The sequence below is a fragment of the Schistocerca cancellata genome, chromosome 8 (genome assembly GCF_023864275.1).
Source record: "Schistocerca cancellata isolate TAMUIC-IGC-003103 chromosome 8, iqSchCanc2.1, whole genome shotgun sequence".
NCBI lineage: Eukaryota > Metazoa > Arthropoda > Insecta > Orthoptera > Acrididae > Schistocerca > Schistocerca cancellata.
The window spans coordinates 179,923,081-179,940,311 of NC_064633.1; the positions used below are offsets into that span (position 1 = coordinate 179,923,081).

A 17,231-nucleotide genomic window follows, 5' to 3' on the forward strand; every position below is an offset into this window, starting at 1 on the left:
ACTCTATCCTGTGCAAGCTTCTTCATCTCCCAGTACCTACTGCAACCTACATCCTTCAGAATCTGCTTAGTGTATTCATCTCTTGGTCTCCCCCTACGATTTTTACCCTCCACGCTGCCCTCCAATACTAAATTGGTGATCCCTTGATGCCTCAGAACATGTCCTACCAACCGATCCCTTCTTCTGGTCAAGTTGTGCCACAAACTTCTCTTCTCCCCAATCCTATTCAATACTTCCTCATTAGTTATGTGATCTACCCATCTAATCTTCAGCATTCTTCTGTAGCACCACATTTCGAAAGATTCTATTCTCTTCTTGTCCAAACTATTTACTGTCCATGTTTCACTTCCATACATGGCTACACTCCATACAAATACTTTCAGAAATGACTTCCTGACACTTAAATCAATACTCGATGTTAACAAATTTCTCTTCTTCAGAAACGCTTTCCTTGCCATTGCCAGTCTACATTTTATATCCTCTCTACTTCGACCATCATCAGTTATTTTGCTCCCCAAATAGCAAAACTCCTTTACTACTTTAAGTGTCTCATTTCCTAATCTAATTCCCTCAGCATCACCCGACTTAACTCCACTACATTCCATTATCCTCGTTTTGCTTTTGTTGATGTTCATCTTATATCCTCCCTTCAAGATACCATCCATTCCGTTCAACTGCACTTCCAAGTCCTTTGTTGTCTCTGACAGAATTACAATGTCATCGGCAAACCTCAATGTTTTAATTCTTCTCCATGTATTTTAATACCTACTCCGAAATTTACTTTTGTTTCCTTTACTGCTTGCTCAATATACAGATTGAATAACATCGGGGAGAGGCTACAACCCTGTCTTACTCCCTTCCCCACCGCTGCTTCCCTTTCATGTCCCTCGACTCTTATAACTGCCATCTGGTTTCTGTACAAATTGTAAATAGCCTTTCGCTCCCTGTATTTTACCCCTGCCACCTTTAGAATTTGAAAGAGAGTATTCCAGTCAACATTGTCAAAAGCTTTCTCTAAGTCTACAAATGCTAGAAACGTAGGTTTGCCTTTCCTTAATCTTTCTTCTAAGGTAAGTCGTAAGGTCAGTATTGCCTCACGTGTTCCAGTATTTCTACGGAATCCAAACTGATCTTCCCCGAGGTTGGCTTCTCCTAGTTTTTCCATTCGTCTGTAAAGAATTCGTGTTAGTATTTTGCAGCTGTGGCTTATTAAACTGATTGTTCGGTAATTTTCACATCTGTCAACACCTGCTTTCTTTGGGATTGGAATTATTATATTCTTCTTGAAGTCTGAGGGTATTTCACCTGTCTCATACATCTTGCTCACCAGATGGTAGAGTTTTGTCATGACTGGCTCTCCCAAGGCCGTCAGTAGTTCCAATGGAATGTTGTCTACTCCGGGGGCCTTGTTTCGACTGAGGTCTTTCAGTGCTCTGTCAAACTCTTCACGCAGTATCGTATCTCCCATTTCATCTTCATCTACATCCTCTTCCATTTCCATAATATTGTCCTCAAGTACATCGCCCTTGTATAGACCCTCTATATACTCCTTCCACCTTTCTGCTTTCCCTTCTTTGCTTAGAACTGGGTTTCCATCTGAGCTCTTGATGTTCATACAAGTGGTTCTCTTATCTCCAAAGGTCTCTTTAATTTTCCTGTAGGCAGTATCTATCTTACCCCTAGTGAGATAAGCCTCTACATCCTTACATTTGTCCTCTAGCCATCCCTGCTTAGCCATTTTGCACTTCCTGCCGATCTCATTTTTGAGACGTTTGTATTCCTTTTTGCCTGCTTCATTTACTGCATTTTTATATTTTCTCCTTTCATCAATTAAATTCAATATTTCTTCTGTTACCCAAGGATTTCTACTAGCCCTCGCCTTTTTACATACTTGATCCTCTGCTGCCTTCACTACTTCATCCCTCAAAGCTACCCATTCCTCTTCTACCGTATTTCTTTCCCCAATTCCTGTCAATTGTTCCCTTATGCTCTCCCTGAATAACACTTAAAACTGGCAAAGAGCTCCGCTTTCAAACTATTTTCGTAGTAATAGCGTCTGGAGCAGAAATTTTTTAAAGTTTTGTACTATCGAATCCCAGCGCCGTCCCCACAGACATTCAGCTACTCTGCGATGCTAGGAAGTCTGGCGGGTTATCGAATAAACGGGTGGCAGGCGTTGCCAAGTCAGTAGACAGAAGCATATATTCGTAGATGATGTGCGGTGGCAGACGTGGTTTCCGTCCATTTTACAAACGAAACGTGCCAATCCATTTGATTAACCTCTGGTCTAGCATTACTTCCACTGCCAGGTACTACAGAAAATGAAGCTCTGGCAGTACGGCTGAAGAACACAGAAAGCTCAGCTCTGTACAGTTGTATGGATGAGAAAACTGGCTGACGAGGAGGAATGAGCGCGTCTTTAAAGATAAGGACCCTTATATTCCAATCTAGTGGCAGATAATACCTACCATTCAGTGTCGTATCTGCCCAAAGATATTAAACCACTGAAAATAGAGTACGAAATACCACCAACGTGGACGACGCAAATACTCGAAACGAAGATTTTGTGGAAGAAAAAGTATTCTGAATGAAGTCAGTCTCGTTGATTGCGTAGTACAGTAAAGCAACACGAAGGCGGCAGGAATGAGCGAAGGTGGAAGAATCACTAACACAGGAACGTCTTCTCTCATCAGTACAACTAAAAACCTAAAATCACTGTGTGCCATTTGCTGGTAGCCTATGAGGGGCAACTAAAAATGGATTTTCAGCATTTCTTACAGTTATTAACCGCTGTTAACCCTTTCAGTACCACTGGGACGTATGTGTTCCAAGGTAGATTTATAAGACGTCTGCACAAAGACTACGAGACGCACAGAAAAATTACTCAGGCATCAGTTTGTAGAGATGTCTATAAGTTTAGATTCTTAATCTGCACCACGGCGTAGTTCCACTGAGAGACAGGCGTCTGAGAACATGTAGAGAAATCATACGCTCCGTATTGTCATGTAGAATTAATTAGAGCCTGCAGACAGGCAACCCAATGAAAAGGACTGCAAAGCGGGTTGCACCTTCGTGCACAATTCCTGTCAACAAAGCGCTTGCATGTATTGATGTTTGGCGCGTCACAAGCAGTGCCCATATTGAGCGTCTGTTGTGTGAGTTCAACATTTTGAGAGGTGCTCTATCCACTGATGTGTGCCTGTTTCTCGTGTGTCTTGTGGTTTTTGCGTAGTCACGTTCCGAAATCTTAGAGGTACTTACGAATAACACTGTCCATACCAACCTTACCCGCATTGGGAAGCGAAAGAAAAAGAAATATTTTTATTTACATATTTCACTTCTGTCTGTGACAATAATTAAAAAAATGTACATTAATGTCTTTCACTAGCAAAAAAACTGGCAGTGAAAGGACAAAAGTTTTTAAATGTTGTTAGAATCTACTCAGTGATAGATGCAATCTTACCTCAAAGGTTTGACACAATAAGTCAAGTATTCAAGCAAGAAACTATGTATACGTGTATACTTTCAGGCAGCATAACTCACGGCTCACCTGTTATCCAGATTGTTTTCATCAAATATTTGAGACTGAGAGAACTAAGTAATTTCTGACAGACTTTAACATAACTTCCACAAATTTCAAAACTTTTCTCGCTGGCACACTCTACAAAAGAATGAAAGGAAAAATTTTATCGCTTAAAACAGTTTTCGCTGTTTATGCAGTAAAGCTTCAGCATCAGCCATGACGTTTTAATTTATAACTTTTTTACTAATATATCTATTCGCAACACATTTATCAGTCTGAATCCACATATACCACCATATCTACCGTCACAGTTAATATCACTGTACAACATACGGTTCAGAATATATAACGTCGTGAAAAGTAAGATGTGTAGAAAAACTAAAAAACTAGATCTTCGTAAAGTGGGGTGCAGATTACCTAGAATATAGTCATATAGGATTTCGAACCTGTAAAGGATTAGGGAATGCGCCTGGGGCAGGGAGGAGGGGGGAGGACAGTGGTTTAATGAGAAAAATCATAGTTACAAATATGTCACGTAGCACTCAGCACGTTACCTCAGTTGTTGAGATGTTGAGTGGCAAGTATTAGGAATGCCGAGTGGGATGCGACTGTGAGGGAAGGGTGCTGGAACAGTCAAAATATTCATATAAGGTTCGCTGTAAGGTCGGCACCCTGAATAAGAATATCGTCTGAAAACGAAGCTACGTTTAGTACCTATGCCCCGTTAAAAGTTTGCTGAAATAAGCCACACTGAATTCAATAACTATACAGGGAAACGAACTTGCTGTTAAACTTCACGATGGATCATTTGATCTTCTTCAATATGGAGCAATTAGTATGACAAATATTTCGCTGAAACCACATTTCAGTGCGAAACCCACCAGTTTTGACTGGCAGAACGGCTGTCAGAGCCAACACATTACGCTCTTGTCGTCAGTGCCGCATGCCTGCAAATTTAACACAAAGTGCTTCTTGCTCTACTCTACAATAAATTTCATCTACCGATCGTTGTAATCTTTTCTTTTTCATTCTCAACTAAATTTTTAATTCTTTTTGCATGGTATAGTAGCATCGTTTCATTACAAATTTACGGTACCCGTCGATAATACAACTACAAAATAGATACTGAGAATTATTATCCCGCTCTTATCTCATTACCATACAGTTTTAAAGACTTGAGCAAACATCCACTGGACCTCTGAACTTCCTTCACACCACAAAAAATAACGAATGGTAAACAGTGCTGACACCAAAATTCAGGCGAACTGAAGGGAGTGGTGTCGACGGAAAATACCACACCGCGATACTAAACGAAATTATATGAATGCGAGGTATCTATCCTTTCAGACACTTGGGCACGCTATGGCCGGCGCTGATTTGACATATTTCACACACATTTGTGTACATAGTTTATCTGTATCTCTATAGCAATTTGCCACGCAATGTCGTTTCCACGCAGCTCAATTTTTATGACAGCATATCTTTTGAACTACATCTCGTACAATGTTAGAATTTTGTAGGTACATTCAGGGTCATATGTCAATATTGTCTTCGCAACACGTTGCGTATGAAGTTAGTAGTAAAGAAGTAATAAAACAAAACGTCATGCATAGTACGCCACTTATTCACGCTTCTCAGTGTTTATATGGTCATATAATCTCAACTTGGTTCAAATGGCTCTGAGCACTATGCGATTTAACTTCTGAGGTCAGCAGTCGCCTAGAACTTAGGACTAATTAAACCTAACTAACGTAAGGACATCACACACATCCATTCCCGAGGCAGGATTCGAACCTGCGACCGTAGCGGTCGCTCGGTTGCACACTGTAGCGCCTAGAACCGCACGGCCACTCCGGCCGGCCTAACCTGAACTATTTCGTACAATGATATAATATTGCATTCATTGGTATATGTGAACACTGTCTGTAAAATGTGGAAAATCTGTGTTCAAAATGTAGTAAAAAATGTAATAAATTAAAACGTCATACTTGATGCTGCAGTTTTACTGCATAAACAGCGCAAATGTGGTAAACGATAAACTTTTCCCCTCTCGTCATTTTGTGGTGTTGTCAGCAAGAGAAGGTTTCTTAAAGGCTTGAAATTATGTTTCAGACCATTGAGTCTTCTCATACTCAAATAATGGCTCAAATGGCTCTGAGCTCTATAGGACTTAACATCTGAGGTCATCAGTCCCCTAGAACTTAGAACTACGTAAACCTAACTAACCTGAGGACATCAAACATAACTATGCCCGAGGCAGGACTCGAACCTGAGACAGTAGAAGTCGCGCAGTTCCGGACTGAAGCGCCTAGAACCGCTCGGCCACCACGGCCGGCTCTCAAATAGTGCCCGTATAAAGTCTGGATATTCGCGTGTCATGAGCTACACTTATTTTTCACCCTCACTCTTACCCCTTTGACAGGTAGGCGGTTCTTAACCCCACAACCATGATCTCCAGACCGTAAGTGATATGTATGTATGTATGTATGTATGATAGTGAGACATGAATTGTGGGAACACCGGAACGGAAGAAAATCTAGGTATTTGAGTTGTGGTGCTACAGAAGAATGTTGAAAATTAGGTGCACTAATATGGCGTGGAATTGAGGAGGTTCTCTGCAAAACCGGCGAGGAAAGGAATATATGTGAAACTCTGACTATAAGAAGAGACAGGAGGGTAGTCATGTATTAAGACACCAAGGGATAACTTCCATGGTATTAGAGGGAGCTGTAGAGGGTAAAAACTGTAGAGGAAGACAGAGATAGGAATACATCCAGCAAATAATTGAGGATGTTGGTTGCAAGTGCCACTCCGAGATAAAGAGGTTGGCACAAGAGAGGAATTCTTGGCAGATTGCATCGAACCAGTCAGAAGACTGATGACTGAAAGAAAGGAAAAAAAAGGGGAATATGTGTACCAAGTACGGTTGAAGAAGCAACTCCAATGGTCCAGTGGTTACATAAAAACACACATGTTAGTAATGTGTATGGATTAAATAAAGTGGCACTGATCTCTAAGGACCAATGCAATGACATTATTGACAAAAGTACTGGCGGAATGCGACTGCCACAGTTCTCCGTTGTCCGCAGTGATGAAAAATTGTTTTAAATAATCTTCCTCTGACAAAAACTGGAAATTCAGAAGTAGTATACACCTTTAGATTGAAAACTTGTTCTAAATTGTAATTCGGATGCAATTATGTTGATGTTCTGGAAAAGGGAATTTCTTCCTGTCCAGGAAACAGTTTCTTACCTATTATGCCATGACATGCCATGAAAACATTTAAACTAGCAGAAATACAATTTACTTTTTTGTAGAGTACAAAAATTGTACTCCCACAACGGATCTTCCAAAAGGTGCTAAGCTAATTGCGTTTGCTATGTGCAAGCTTCGGAAAATGACTTTTTTGCAGCATCGTCAATATTTAAAATATAAAACATATGATGTTTAAAGCCTCTACGTACTACCAAAATCACATAAATATTCACAATTCACATGTTGTGTAGATCTGTACAGCCTCTTTGAACGCAGGTCGATTTGGCCGAGCGGTTCTAGGCGCTTCAGTCCGGCACCGCGCGACTGCTACGGTCACCGGTTCGAATCCTGCCTCGGGCATGGATGTGAGTGGTGTCCTCAGGTTAGTTAGGTTTAAGTAGTTCTAAATTCTATGAGACTGATGACCTCAGATGTTAAGTCCCATAGTGCTCAGAGCCATTTGAAACATTTTGACCCTATTTGAACACAAGTGTCAGACTTTAATATAGGAGGTAGTATTGTTCAGAACTAGACGAAAATTTCCTATAATAATACGTCCTGAAAACAGTACCTGTTATTAGTGATGATACAGGGTTCACAAGAAATCCCACAGTAAGTTACCACAACACGCACGTTCTGGCGGATGCAAATGCTTCAGCAAGCGTGGGGCTGAGGCATCAGGGTCGCTTCGGCATTAACATATGGGCAGGAATTGTAGTGACCCATTCATAGGGCTATATACTCGATTGAACAAATTAACAGTTGCCGTGTATCAGCGATCTCTGTGCGACGACTTAGAAGCGCTAATGAAGACATTTGCAGAAAGTCTACGACAGCGGCTTATGCACGACGGAACACCACCCCATTTTCTACAGGCCATGCAACAGCACATGACTGCAATGTTTCATGGGCGACGAATTGGTGAAGAACATCCGGTGGCATGGCCTCCGCGTTCGCTGGAATTCGCTCGTTGGGTTTTTGGCATGAGGACACTTAGATGGCTGGTGTATGGCTAACCCATCGATAATGGACAAATACAGTAGCGTTTGACGAACACATATGACGAAATCGGAATAGACCCAGGTATATCTGAAAGAGCGCGTGAGTGAGATAAAGGTCTGGAGGGTCTATCAGGATATGTGATAACCAAAAGTGGCTTTGTTCACAGTGTCTACTTCTAAGTAACAGAGAGATGGGAATGAAAGGACAGGTGTTGGATTCCGGACATATCGTTGTAGGAACTTTTCTTCTAGTTTTGACGAGTACTAACTCCTGTGGAATAAGTGGAACTTCCTTTACACATCTTGTGTATCGTCTACATCGTCTCTAAGTTTTTCAGTAATACATCCTTAATTTTTATTGGAGTTATGCTAATGTTTACAGAATAAGTGAGATGTTTCCATCCGACAGTCACATCTTAGCTCGAAACATAAATGCCTCACTGAAATATGCATTGTATTTCACTGATTTCGAATAAAATACCTCGTTCATCCGCTGCTCCACTTTTTTTTTTTTTTTTTTTTTGTAGTTTCGAAGGCATTTAACCTACCGTAAGTATGAATTTTAAAGGCTCTGAAATTGAGCTAACCTATTGTATAAGTGTACATCGTGGGCAGTGTACAATGGGAGCCGTTAGTGCCAGGCTCCCATCATTAGTGTATTAGTGGCGGGCGCAGTCCACATGCCTAACTTTAATATGCCACTTACTTCAAATTGGACTACAAACAGGTTGGAGACTAAGCTGTAAAAATGAAATGCAACCTTTGCTGCTATATGAGAAGCTGTCAAATAAAACCGAGACACTTGGAGAAAAGTTAGTAAATTCTTGTTTGTATTAAAAGTAATCGCCATAACTGTTAATGCGTTTATACCACTGTGAGTCAAGACGGTGAAAGCCTTAACGGGAAAATGTTTTTGGTTGCCTACGGAATCTTTTCCGTGCCCAGGCATGCATCGTTTCGTCCGAAGCAAACCAACGACCACGAAATTCTTACTTCAGGGCTCCAAAAATATGGAGATAACTTGGGGAGAGATCGGGACTGAATGGAGGATAAGAGCTTCCCACAGAAAGTGACCGAAACAACTCGCCGACAAAATGCCCGACGACATGTTGCCAAGGTTGTTCCGACAACGCTTCAGAAGTTTCGCAGGGAAGCCCTTACACATCCTCCATAGATTAATGATCTTTTTACATACGATTTCGATGTTTTTTGAGCCCGGAAGAAAGAGATTCGTGGCCGTCGATTTGCTTCGGACGAAGAGATGCGCGCCTGGCCACATACAAGGTTCCATAGGCAACAGCAAACATTTTTCCACGACGGCGTTGACCACCATGTCTGACAGTGGGCTAAATCTAACATTTACAGCGATTACATTTGAAACAATAAACAGTTTACTAGCCTTTTTTCTACGTGTCTCATTTTCATTCGAGTGTCTCTTATATGTCCATACGAACGGAGAGGAAGAGTGCTGAGGTGAGCTGTGTGCCCGGCAGTGCCTGGAGCCGTCGTGGTACGTGTCGGTGGACATGCAGCTGTTCGCTGTGGCGCCGTGGCTGCTGCTGGCTGTGCGCCGCTACGGGGCGCCCGCCGGGCTCTCCGCGCTGCTGCTCGCCACGGCCGTTCCCGCCGCTCTCACCTTCTGCAGGGGGCTGGACCCCACCTTCATACCGGACCCCTCGTAAGTACCGCACGGACTCCTGCAGTAAGGCTAGAGCCTGCCAGCACATTCCAAAGTCAATATGTCGCCCCACTCAGTATACAACACCAGTCACTTCTACAAACGAGTCTGCAGCACTCTTCCTAATGATTAAACTCCCCATCTTCCTCCACCTGTCTCGCTTCCATTTGACTGTCCCTTATAGAGCGATATGAATGGAGAGCAGGAGAACTCACGTGAGCTGTGTAGAGTCCTTAAATAATAGAACCCAGTGTATATATGAAGATAGTAACTGTTCTAGAAGGAACAGATACCATTGCTGACCATGCAGCTTCTCTAGAATAAATGATAATTAATTGAAACGCTCAGCTGCCAGCAGCTGTTGTTGATATACCTCCATGGGGACAGCTGAAAATGTGTGTCCCGACCGGGACTCGAACCCGGGATCTCCTGCTTACATGACAGACGCTCGATCCATCTGAGCCACTGAGGACACAAATGAATAGCGCGACTGCAGGGACTTATCCCTTGCACGCTTCCCGTGAGGCCCACATTCCGAACTGTCCACAATCGACATACGTAATGTACCTAATAGATATTTGCCCATCTACTCATTACTCGCGCATACTAAGGTCACGATTCCCGTAAGAGTTCGGGCAACCTGTGCGCATTCGCACAGACGAAGGTCAATGGCTGGGTCGCCTTTAACTATATACATGAAGAAAGAACAGATAACATTGATGACCACGCAGCTTCTCTAGAGTAAATGATAATTAACTGAAATCCCCAGCTTCTGACAGGTACTGTTGCTATACCTCGATGGGGACAGCTGTTAATTACCATTTAGAACCCAGTGTGATGTCCTCGGCGGCGAGTCTCCATCGGAAACAAGCGTATTGTCAGGAGTGCTCCAGGGAAGCGTGACAGGCCCGCTTTGTTCTCTATATACATAAATGATTTGGCGGATAGGGTAAGCAGCAATCTGTGGTTGTTTGCTGATGATGCCGTGGTGCACGGTAAGGTTCAAAATGGTTCAAATGGCTCTGAGACCCATGGGACTTAACATCTGAGGTTATCAGTCCCCTAGAACTTAGAACTACTTAAACCTAACTAACCTAAGGACATCACACACATCCATGCCCGAGGCAGGATTCGAACCTGCGACCGTAGCGGTCGAGCGGTTCCAGATTGAAGCGCCTAGACCGCTCGTACGGTAAGGTGTTGAAGTTGAGTTACTGTAGTAAAACACCTTAGAAAAAATTTCCAGTTGGTGTGATGAATGGCAGCTAGGCCTTGATGTGGAAAAAATGTAATTTAATGCAGATGAGTAGGAAGAACAAACCTCTGATATTCGGATACAGTATTACTAGTGTCCTGCTTGAACAGTGAAGTCGTTTAAGCATCTGGTCGTAACGGTGCAAAGCGATATGAGGTGGAACGAGCATGCGAGGACAGTGGTGGCGAAGGCGAATGGACGACTTCGTTTATTGGGAGAATTATAGGAAAGAGTAGTTCCCCTGTAAAGGAAACCGCATACAGGACGCTGGTGCGACATATGATTGAGTACTGCTCGAGTGTTTGGGATCCGTACCAGGTCGTATTGAAGGAAGACATTCTAAGCAATTCAGAGGCTGGCTGGCAGACTTGTTACCGGTAGGTGTACGGAGATGCTACAGGAATTCAAATGGGATTCCCTGGAGGAAGGCGGCATTATTGAAAAAATTTAGAGAACCGGCATTTGAGACTGACTGCCGAACGATTCTACTGCCACCAGCATACATTAGGCGTAAGCGTTACGAAGGTAAGATACGAGAAATTGCGGCTCATACGGCGGCATATAGATAGTCGTTCTTCCCTCGCTGTGTTTGCGTGTGGAACAGGAAGGGAAATGTCAAGTAGTGGTACAGGGTACCCTCCGCCATTCACAGTACGTGGCTTTCGCATTTGCAATATGTATGCAGATGTAAATGTAGATATAGATGTTGATGTAATACATACAGACTTCTATTCAAACATTTTGGAACAGGGGCGGAAAACGAAAATGGAAAGGAGAAATGGGAAAGGAGAAGGAGACAGAGTGAGAATGAGGAGGAGAATGAAAATGTGTAGACTAAGTACGTATATTGCCTTCATTAACTTTAAAAAAAAATCTACATTTAACAGGGTAGACTGGTAACATCTTCTTAAGATACCGAGAGAGATTAGCACATAGTGTAAGGACGCAAGATTCTATATAGAAGAGGTGGTTGTGATAACATCAAGAGGAAGCTACTAAGGGTGTACGAGAGGGCTGTTGACTCTTCCCTCTCTTCTTCAATCTAGAGGGCAACAGTTGAAGCTAGGGAGGAACTACTGACTGTAGTGGGAATTAAAACTCATAGTAGGAAAACAGACATGCTAAGATTTGCTGATGATATTGCAGTTAAGTGAAGATGCAAAAAATTACGAACGATGCTAGCCCAGATGAAAACCACCAACAGCTCTTCCCATTATATGGAAATTAATGAAGGTAAAACACAAATATTTGTGGTGAGCAGACAAAACACCGTTTCCCAATGCTCACTCAACAACAGTGACTGGAGACCGTTCAATCCTCTGCCTACCAAGAGAGTAAAATTACATCAGACGGAAGGTCAAGGAAAGATGTTGGTGTTGTTGTGGTCTTCAGTCCAGAGACTGGTTTGATGCAGCTCTCCATGCTACTCTATCCTGTCCAATCTTCTTCATCTCCCAGTACCTACTGCAATCTACATCCTTCTGAATCTGCTTAGTATATTCATCTCTTGGTCTCCCCCTACGATTTTTACCCTCCACGCTGCCCTCCAATACTAAATTCGTGATCCCTTGATGCCTCAGAACATGTCCTACCAACCGATCCCTTCTTCTGGTCAAGTTGTGCCACAAACTTCTCTTCTCCCCAATCCTATTCAATACTTCCTCATTAGTTACGTGATCTACCCATCTAATCTTCAGTATTCTTCTGTAGCACCACATTTCGAAAGCTTCTATTCCCTTCCTGTCCAAACTATTTACCGTCCATGTTTCGCTTCCATACATGGCTACACTCTATACAAATACTTTCAGAAATGACTTCCTGACATTTAAATCTATACTCGATGTTAACAAATTTCTCTTCTTCAGAAACGCTTTCCTTGCCATTGCCAGTCTACATTTTACATCCTCTCTACTTCGACCATCACCAGTTATTTTGCTCCCCAAATAGCAAAACTCCTTTACTACTTTAAGTATCTCATTTCGTAATCTAATACCCTCAACATCACCCGACTTCATTCGACTACATTCCATTATCCTCGTTTTGCTTTTGTTGATGTTCATCTTATATCCTCCCTTCAAGACACCATCCATTCCGTTCAAGTGCTCTTCCAAGTCCTTTGCTGTCTCTGACAGAATTACAATGTCATCGGCGAACCAGAAAGTTTTTATTTCTTCTCCATGGATTTTAATACCTACTCCAAATTTTTCTTTTGTTTCCTTTACTGCTTGCTCAATATACAGATTGAATAACATCGGGGAGAGGCTACAACCCTGTCTTACTCCCTTCCCAACCACTGCTTCCCTTTCATGTCCCTCAACTCTTATAACTGCCATCTGGTTTCTGTACAAATTGTAAATACCCTTTCGCTCCCTGTATTTTACCCCTGCCACCTTTAGAATTTGAAAGAGAGTATTCCAGTCAACATTGTCAAAAGCTTTCTCTAAGTCTACAAATGCTAGAAACGTAGGTTTGCCTTTCCTTAATCTTTCTTCTAAGATAAGTCGTAAGGTCAGTATTGCCTCACGGGTTCCAGTATTTCTACGGAATCCAAACTGATCTTCCCCGAGGTCGGCTTCTACTAGTTTTTCCATTCGTCTGTAAGGAATTCGTGTTAGTATTTTGCAGCTGTGGCTTATTAAACTGATTGTTCGGTAATTTTCACATCTGTCAACACCTGCTTTCTTTGGGATTGGAATTATTATATTCTTCTTGAAGTCTGAGGGTATTTCGCCTGTTTCATACATCTTGATCACCAGATGGTAGAGTTTTGTCAGGACTGGCTCTCCCAAGGCCGTCAGTAGTTCCAATGGAATGTTGTCTACTCCGGGGCCTTGTTTCGACTCAGGTCTTTCAGTGCTCTGTCAAACTCTTCACGCAGTATCGTATCTCCCATTTCATCTTCATCTACATCCTCTTCCATTTCCATAATATTTTCCTCAAGAACATCGCCCTTGTATAGACCCTCTATATACTCCTTCCACCTTTCTGCTTTCCCTTCTTTGCTTAGAACTGGGTTTCCATCTGAGCTCTTGATGTTCATACAAGTGGTTCTCTTATCTCCAAAGGTCTCTTTAACTTTCCTGTAGGCAGTATCTATCTTACCCCTAGTGAGATAAGCCTCTACATCCTTACATTTGTCCTCTAGCCATCGCTGCTTAGCCATTTTGCACTTCCTGTCGATCTCATTTTTGAGACGTTTGTATTCCTTTTTGCCTGCTTCATTTACTGCATTTTTATATTTTCTCGTTTCATCAATTAAATTCAATACTTCTTCTGTTACCCAAGGATTTCTACTAGCCCTCGTCTTTTTATCTACTTGATCCTCTGCTGCCTTCACTACTTCATCCCTCAAAGCTACCCATTCTTCTTCTACTGTATTTCTTTCCCCCATTCCTGTCAATTGTTCTCTTATGCTCTCCCTGAAACTCTGTACAACCTCTGGTTCTTTCAGTTTATCCAGGTCCCATCTCTTTAAATTCCCACTTTTTTGCAGTTTCTTCAGTTTTAATCTACAGGTCATAACCAATAGATTGTGGTCAGAGTCCACATCTGCCCCTGGAAATGTCTTACAATTTAAAACCTGGTTCCTAAATCTCTGTCTTACCATTATATAATCTGAAACCTGTCAGTATCTCCAGGCTTCTTCCATGTACACAACCTTCTTTTATGATTCTTGAACCAAGTGTTAGCTATCATTAAGTTATGCACTGTGCAAAATTCTACCACGCGGCTTCCTCTTTCAATTCTTACCCCAAATCCATATTCACCTACTACGTTTCCTTCTCTTCCTTTTCCTACTATCGATTTCCAGTCACCGATGACTATTGAATTTTCGTCTCCCTTCACTATCTGAATAATTTCTTTTATTTCATCATACATTTCTTCAATTTCTTTGTCATCTGCAGAGCTTGTTGGCATATAAACTTGTACTACTGTAGTAGGTGTGGGCTTCGTATCTATCTTGGCCACAACAATGCGTTCACTATGCTGTTTGTAGTAGCTTACCCGCATTCCTATTTTCCTATTCATTATTAAAGCTACTCCTGCATTACCCCTATTTGTCTTTGTGTTTATAACCCTGTAGTCACCTGACCAGAAGTCTCGTTCCTCCTGCCACCGAACTTCATTAATTCCCACTATATCTAACTTTAACCTATCCATTTCCCTTTTTAAATTTCCTAACCTACCTCCCCGATTAAGGGATCTGACATTCCACGCTCCGATCCGTAGAACGCCAGTTTTCCTTTCTCCTGATAACGACATTCTCTTGAGTAGTCCCCGCCCGGAGATCCGAATGGGGGACTATTTTACCTCCGGAATATTTTACCCAAGAGGATGCCATCATCATTTAATCATACAGTAAAGCTGCATGCCCTCGGGAAAAATTACGGCCGTAGTTTCCCCTTGCTTTCAGCCGCTCGCAGTACCAGCAAGGCCGTTTTGGTTATTGTTACAAGGCCAGATCAGTCAATCATCCAGACTGTTGCCCTTGCAACTACTGAAAAGGCTGCTGCCCCTCTTCAGGAACCACACGTTTGTCTGGCCACTCAACAGATAGCCCTCCGTTGTGGTTGTACCTACGGTATGGCTATCTGTATCGCTGAGGCACGCAAGCCTCCCCACCAACGGCAAGGTCCATGGTTCATGGGGGGCAGGCAAGGAAAGATAGCATGTCTAATCCATCAAGCAAAAAGATAAAAGCTGCTTTTAACAAGAGGAGGAACCTTTTCACATCCAGCAGCACAAACATCCGAGGAGAACCCTCCGTTTCTTTGAAGTGTGCTGCTATATGGAATTGAATCATGGACACCCGACCAAGCAGAAAAACGTGAAATAACAGCCATCGAGATGTTGTGTTACCGCAGAATGCTCAAGATTTCCTGGGAGGACAAGATATCAAACGAAGAGGCGTCCCACGCACTAGAGGAAGAGAAGCCTTGTCTCCTGAGTGTAATCGAACACGGGAAGTTCTTGTGGGCCTATCATTAACCGTATCATTGAAGGGACAGTAGAACAGCAAAATACAAGCAGCAGTCCGAGGCTAGGAAACACCAACCAGCTCAAGGAGCATATCAGCTGCACTGCCTACACCACTCTCAAGAGGAACGCTGAAAACAGAAGAGCATGGCGAACTGCTGCTAATCAATCTGATAGTTGAAGACCTAAGAAGAAGAAGCATAAGAATAATAAAGATATGGATATGAGTATATAAGCTTATAATGCTGTAAGGAGAAGGAGTAGAATAAGGATAAGGAGTAGAAGGAGGGGAAGGAGTACGAGTGTTTTCCGATCTTCAGCTATTTTCTTGCATCTTTCTGCACTGCTGGAAATGTAGGCATTTCAGATAAACATTAGAATGATAGATAGTGGCCATCCACCCGTAATCGTTGGATTGTATGTTGGCGCCTACATTTTGCTGAGAATTGTTCTAAATTCTAAATTATTAAAAAGTGCATTGGCGGAAAATCACTTTTAACACACAACCACAAAACCGTTTATTTTTCACTGTCAATTTCAGAGTAGCTGCGCACATGTGCAAGCCCTAATGGAGTTATTATAGACTAATTGTCAATATGTGACGGAATACATACTGTAATAACAGTTCTTTGCGCAGACCACTGTTCATCATGATGAACGTTCACTGAGAATTATAGTATTATTATTCCAACCATATTTTTCGCTGCTCAATATACAGTGTGATTACGATAAGCTGTTCATCTCAAATTATCTGGAGCATGAACTGTGAGGGAGACTTCGCTTTTTCAATAGTAGTATAGTAATTTCTGCCGTTAGTACTATACTTCTAAAAGAGATTAATTCAACGGCGTTTCATCATTCCAAATGTGATTGTTAGTTCCGAAGTAATTACAATACTTATAACTTACGATTTATCATTTTAAACATGAAGCTGATTTCTGTCTTCCACGCAAGTTCAAGACTTCATACCCGAATAAGGAAATACGTTACGTCGAATAAGGAGGAAACAGTGTGTGCCACGGCCGAGGATTCGGTATAAAAAGGGGCAGAGTGCAAACAAAGTTTTTATTCTTCCTGTGTCCTTCACGTCTCTAGTAGTGGTTGTTTTCAAAAAAAATACATGTGCCTGGCAAACCATGAGGAATTAGATATGCTACTACAGTATGAAGAATGCAGAAGGAACGACAAGAGAACGGATAGCTAGTACGCTCAAAGGTATCCAACATTGAATGACAGTTCATCAAATACGCAAAAGTTGTTATTGGAAGGAAACTGGAATTCTACACTGTGGGTAAGAAGGAAGACAGCAACGAGCAGAACTAATGACATAAGTAATATGGCAGCTGTTGCTCGCAATCCTCACGTTAGTTCCGGACAAATTGCAAATGCATCTAGAATAAGTCACCGCAGCATTTTTTGCCATTTGTGAGCAAATAGCTTCAATCCTTATTGTGTGACACTTCACCGACAGATTAACCAGCAAGACTGCAAAATTCGCAAGGAATTCATTGTCTCGGTTCTGGTTTGACTTCTGAACAATAG

The 17,231-nt window shown here is 42.1% G+C and overlaps 1 protein-coding gene across 1 annotated transcript in view; it reads left to right on the top strand.

Annotated features, from left to right (window-relative positions):
• Window positions 1-17,231, top strand: part of LOC126095456 (O-acyltransferase like protein-like) — a 359,981-nt gene that overhangs the window by 272,835 nt on the left and 69,915 nt on the right. Inside the window, exon 8 of the mRNA XM_049910248.1 lies at window positions 9,273-9,457. Coding sequence (XP_049766205.1) covers window positions 9,273-9,457 — 185 coding nt within the window. The remainder of the gene's footprint in view (window positions 1-9,272; window positions 9,458-17,231) is intronic.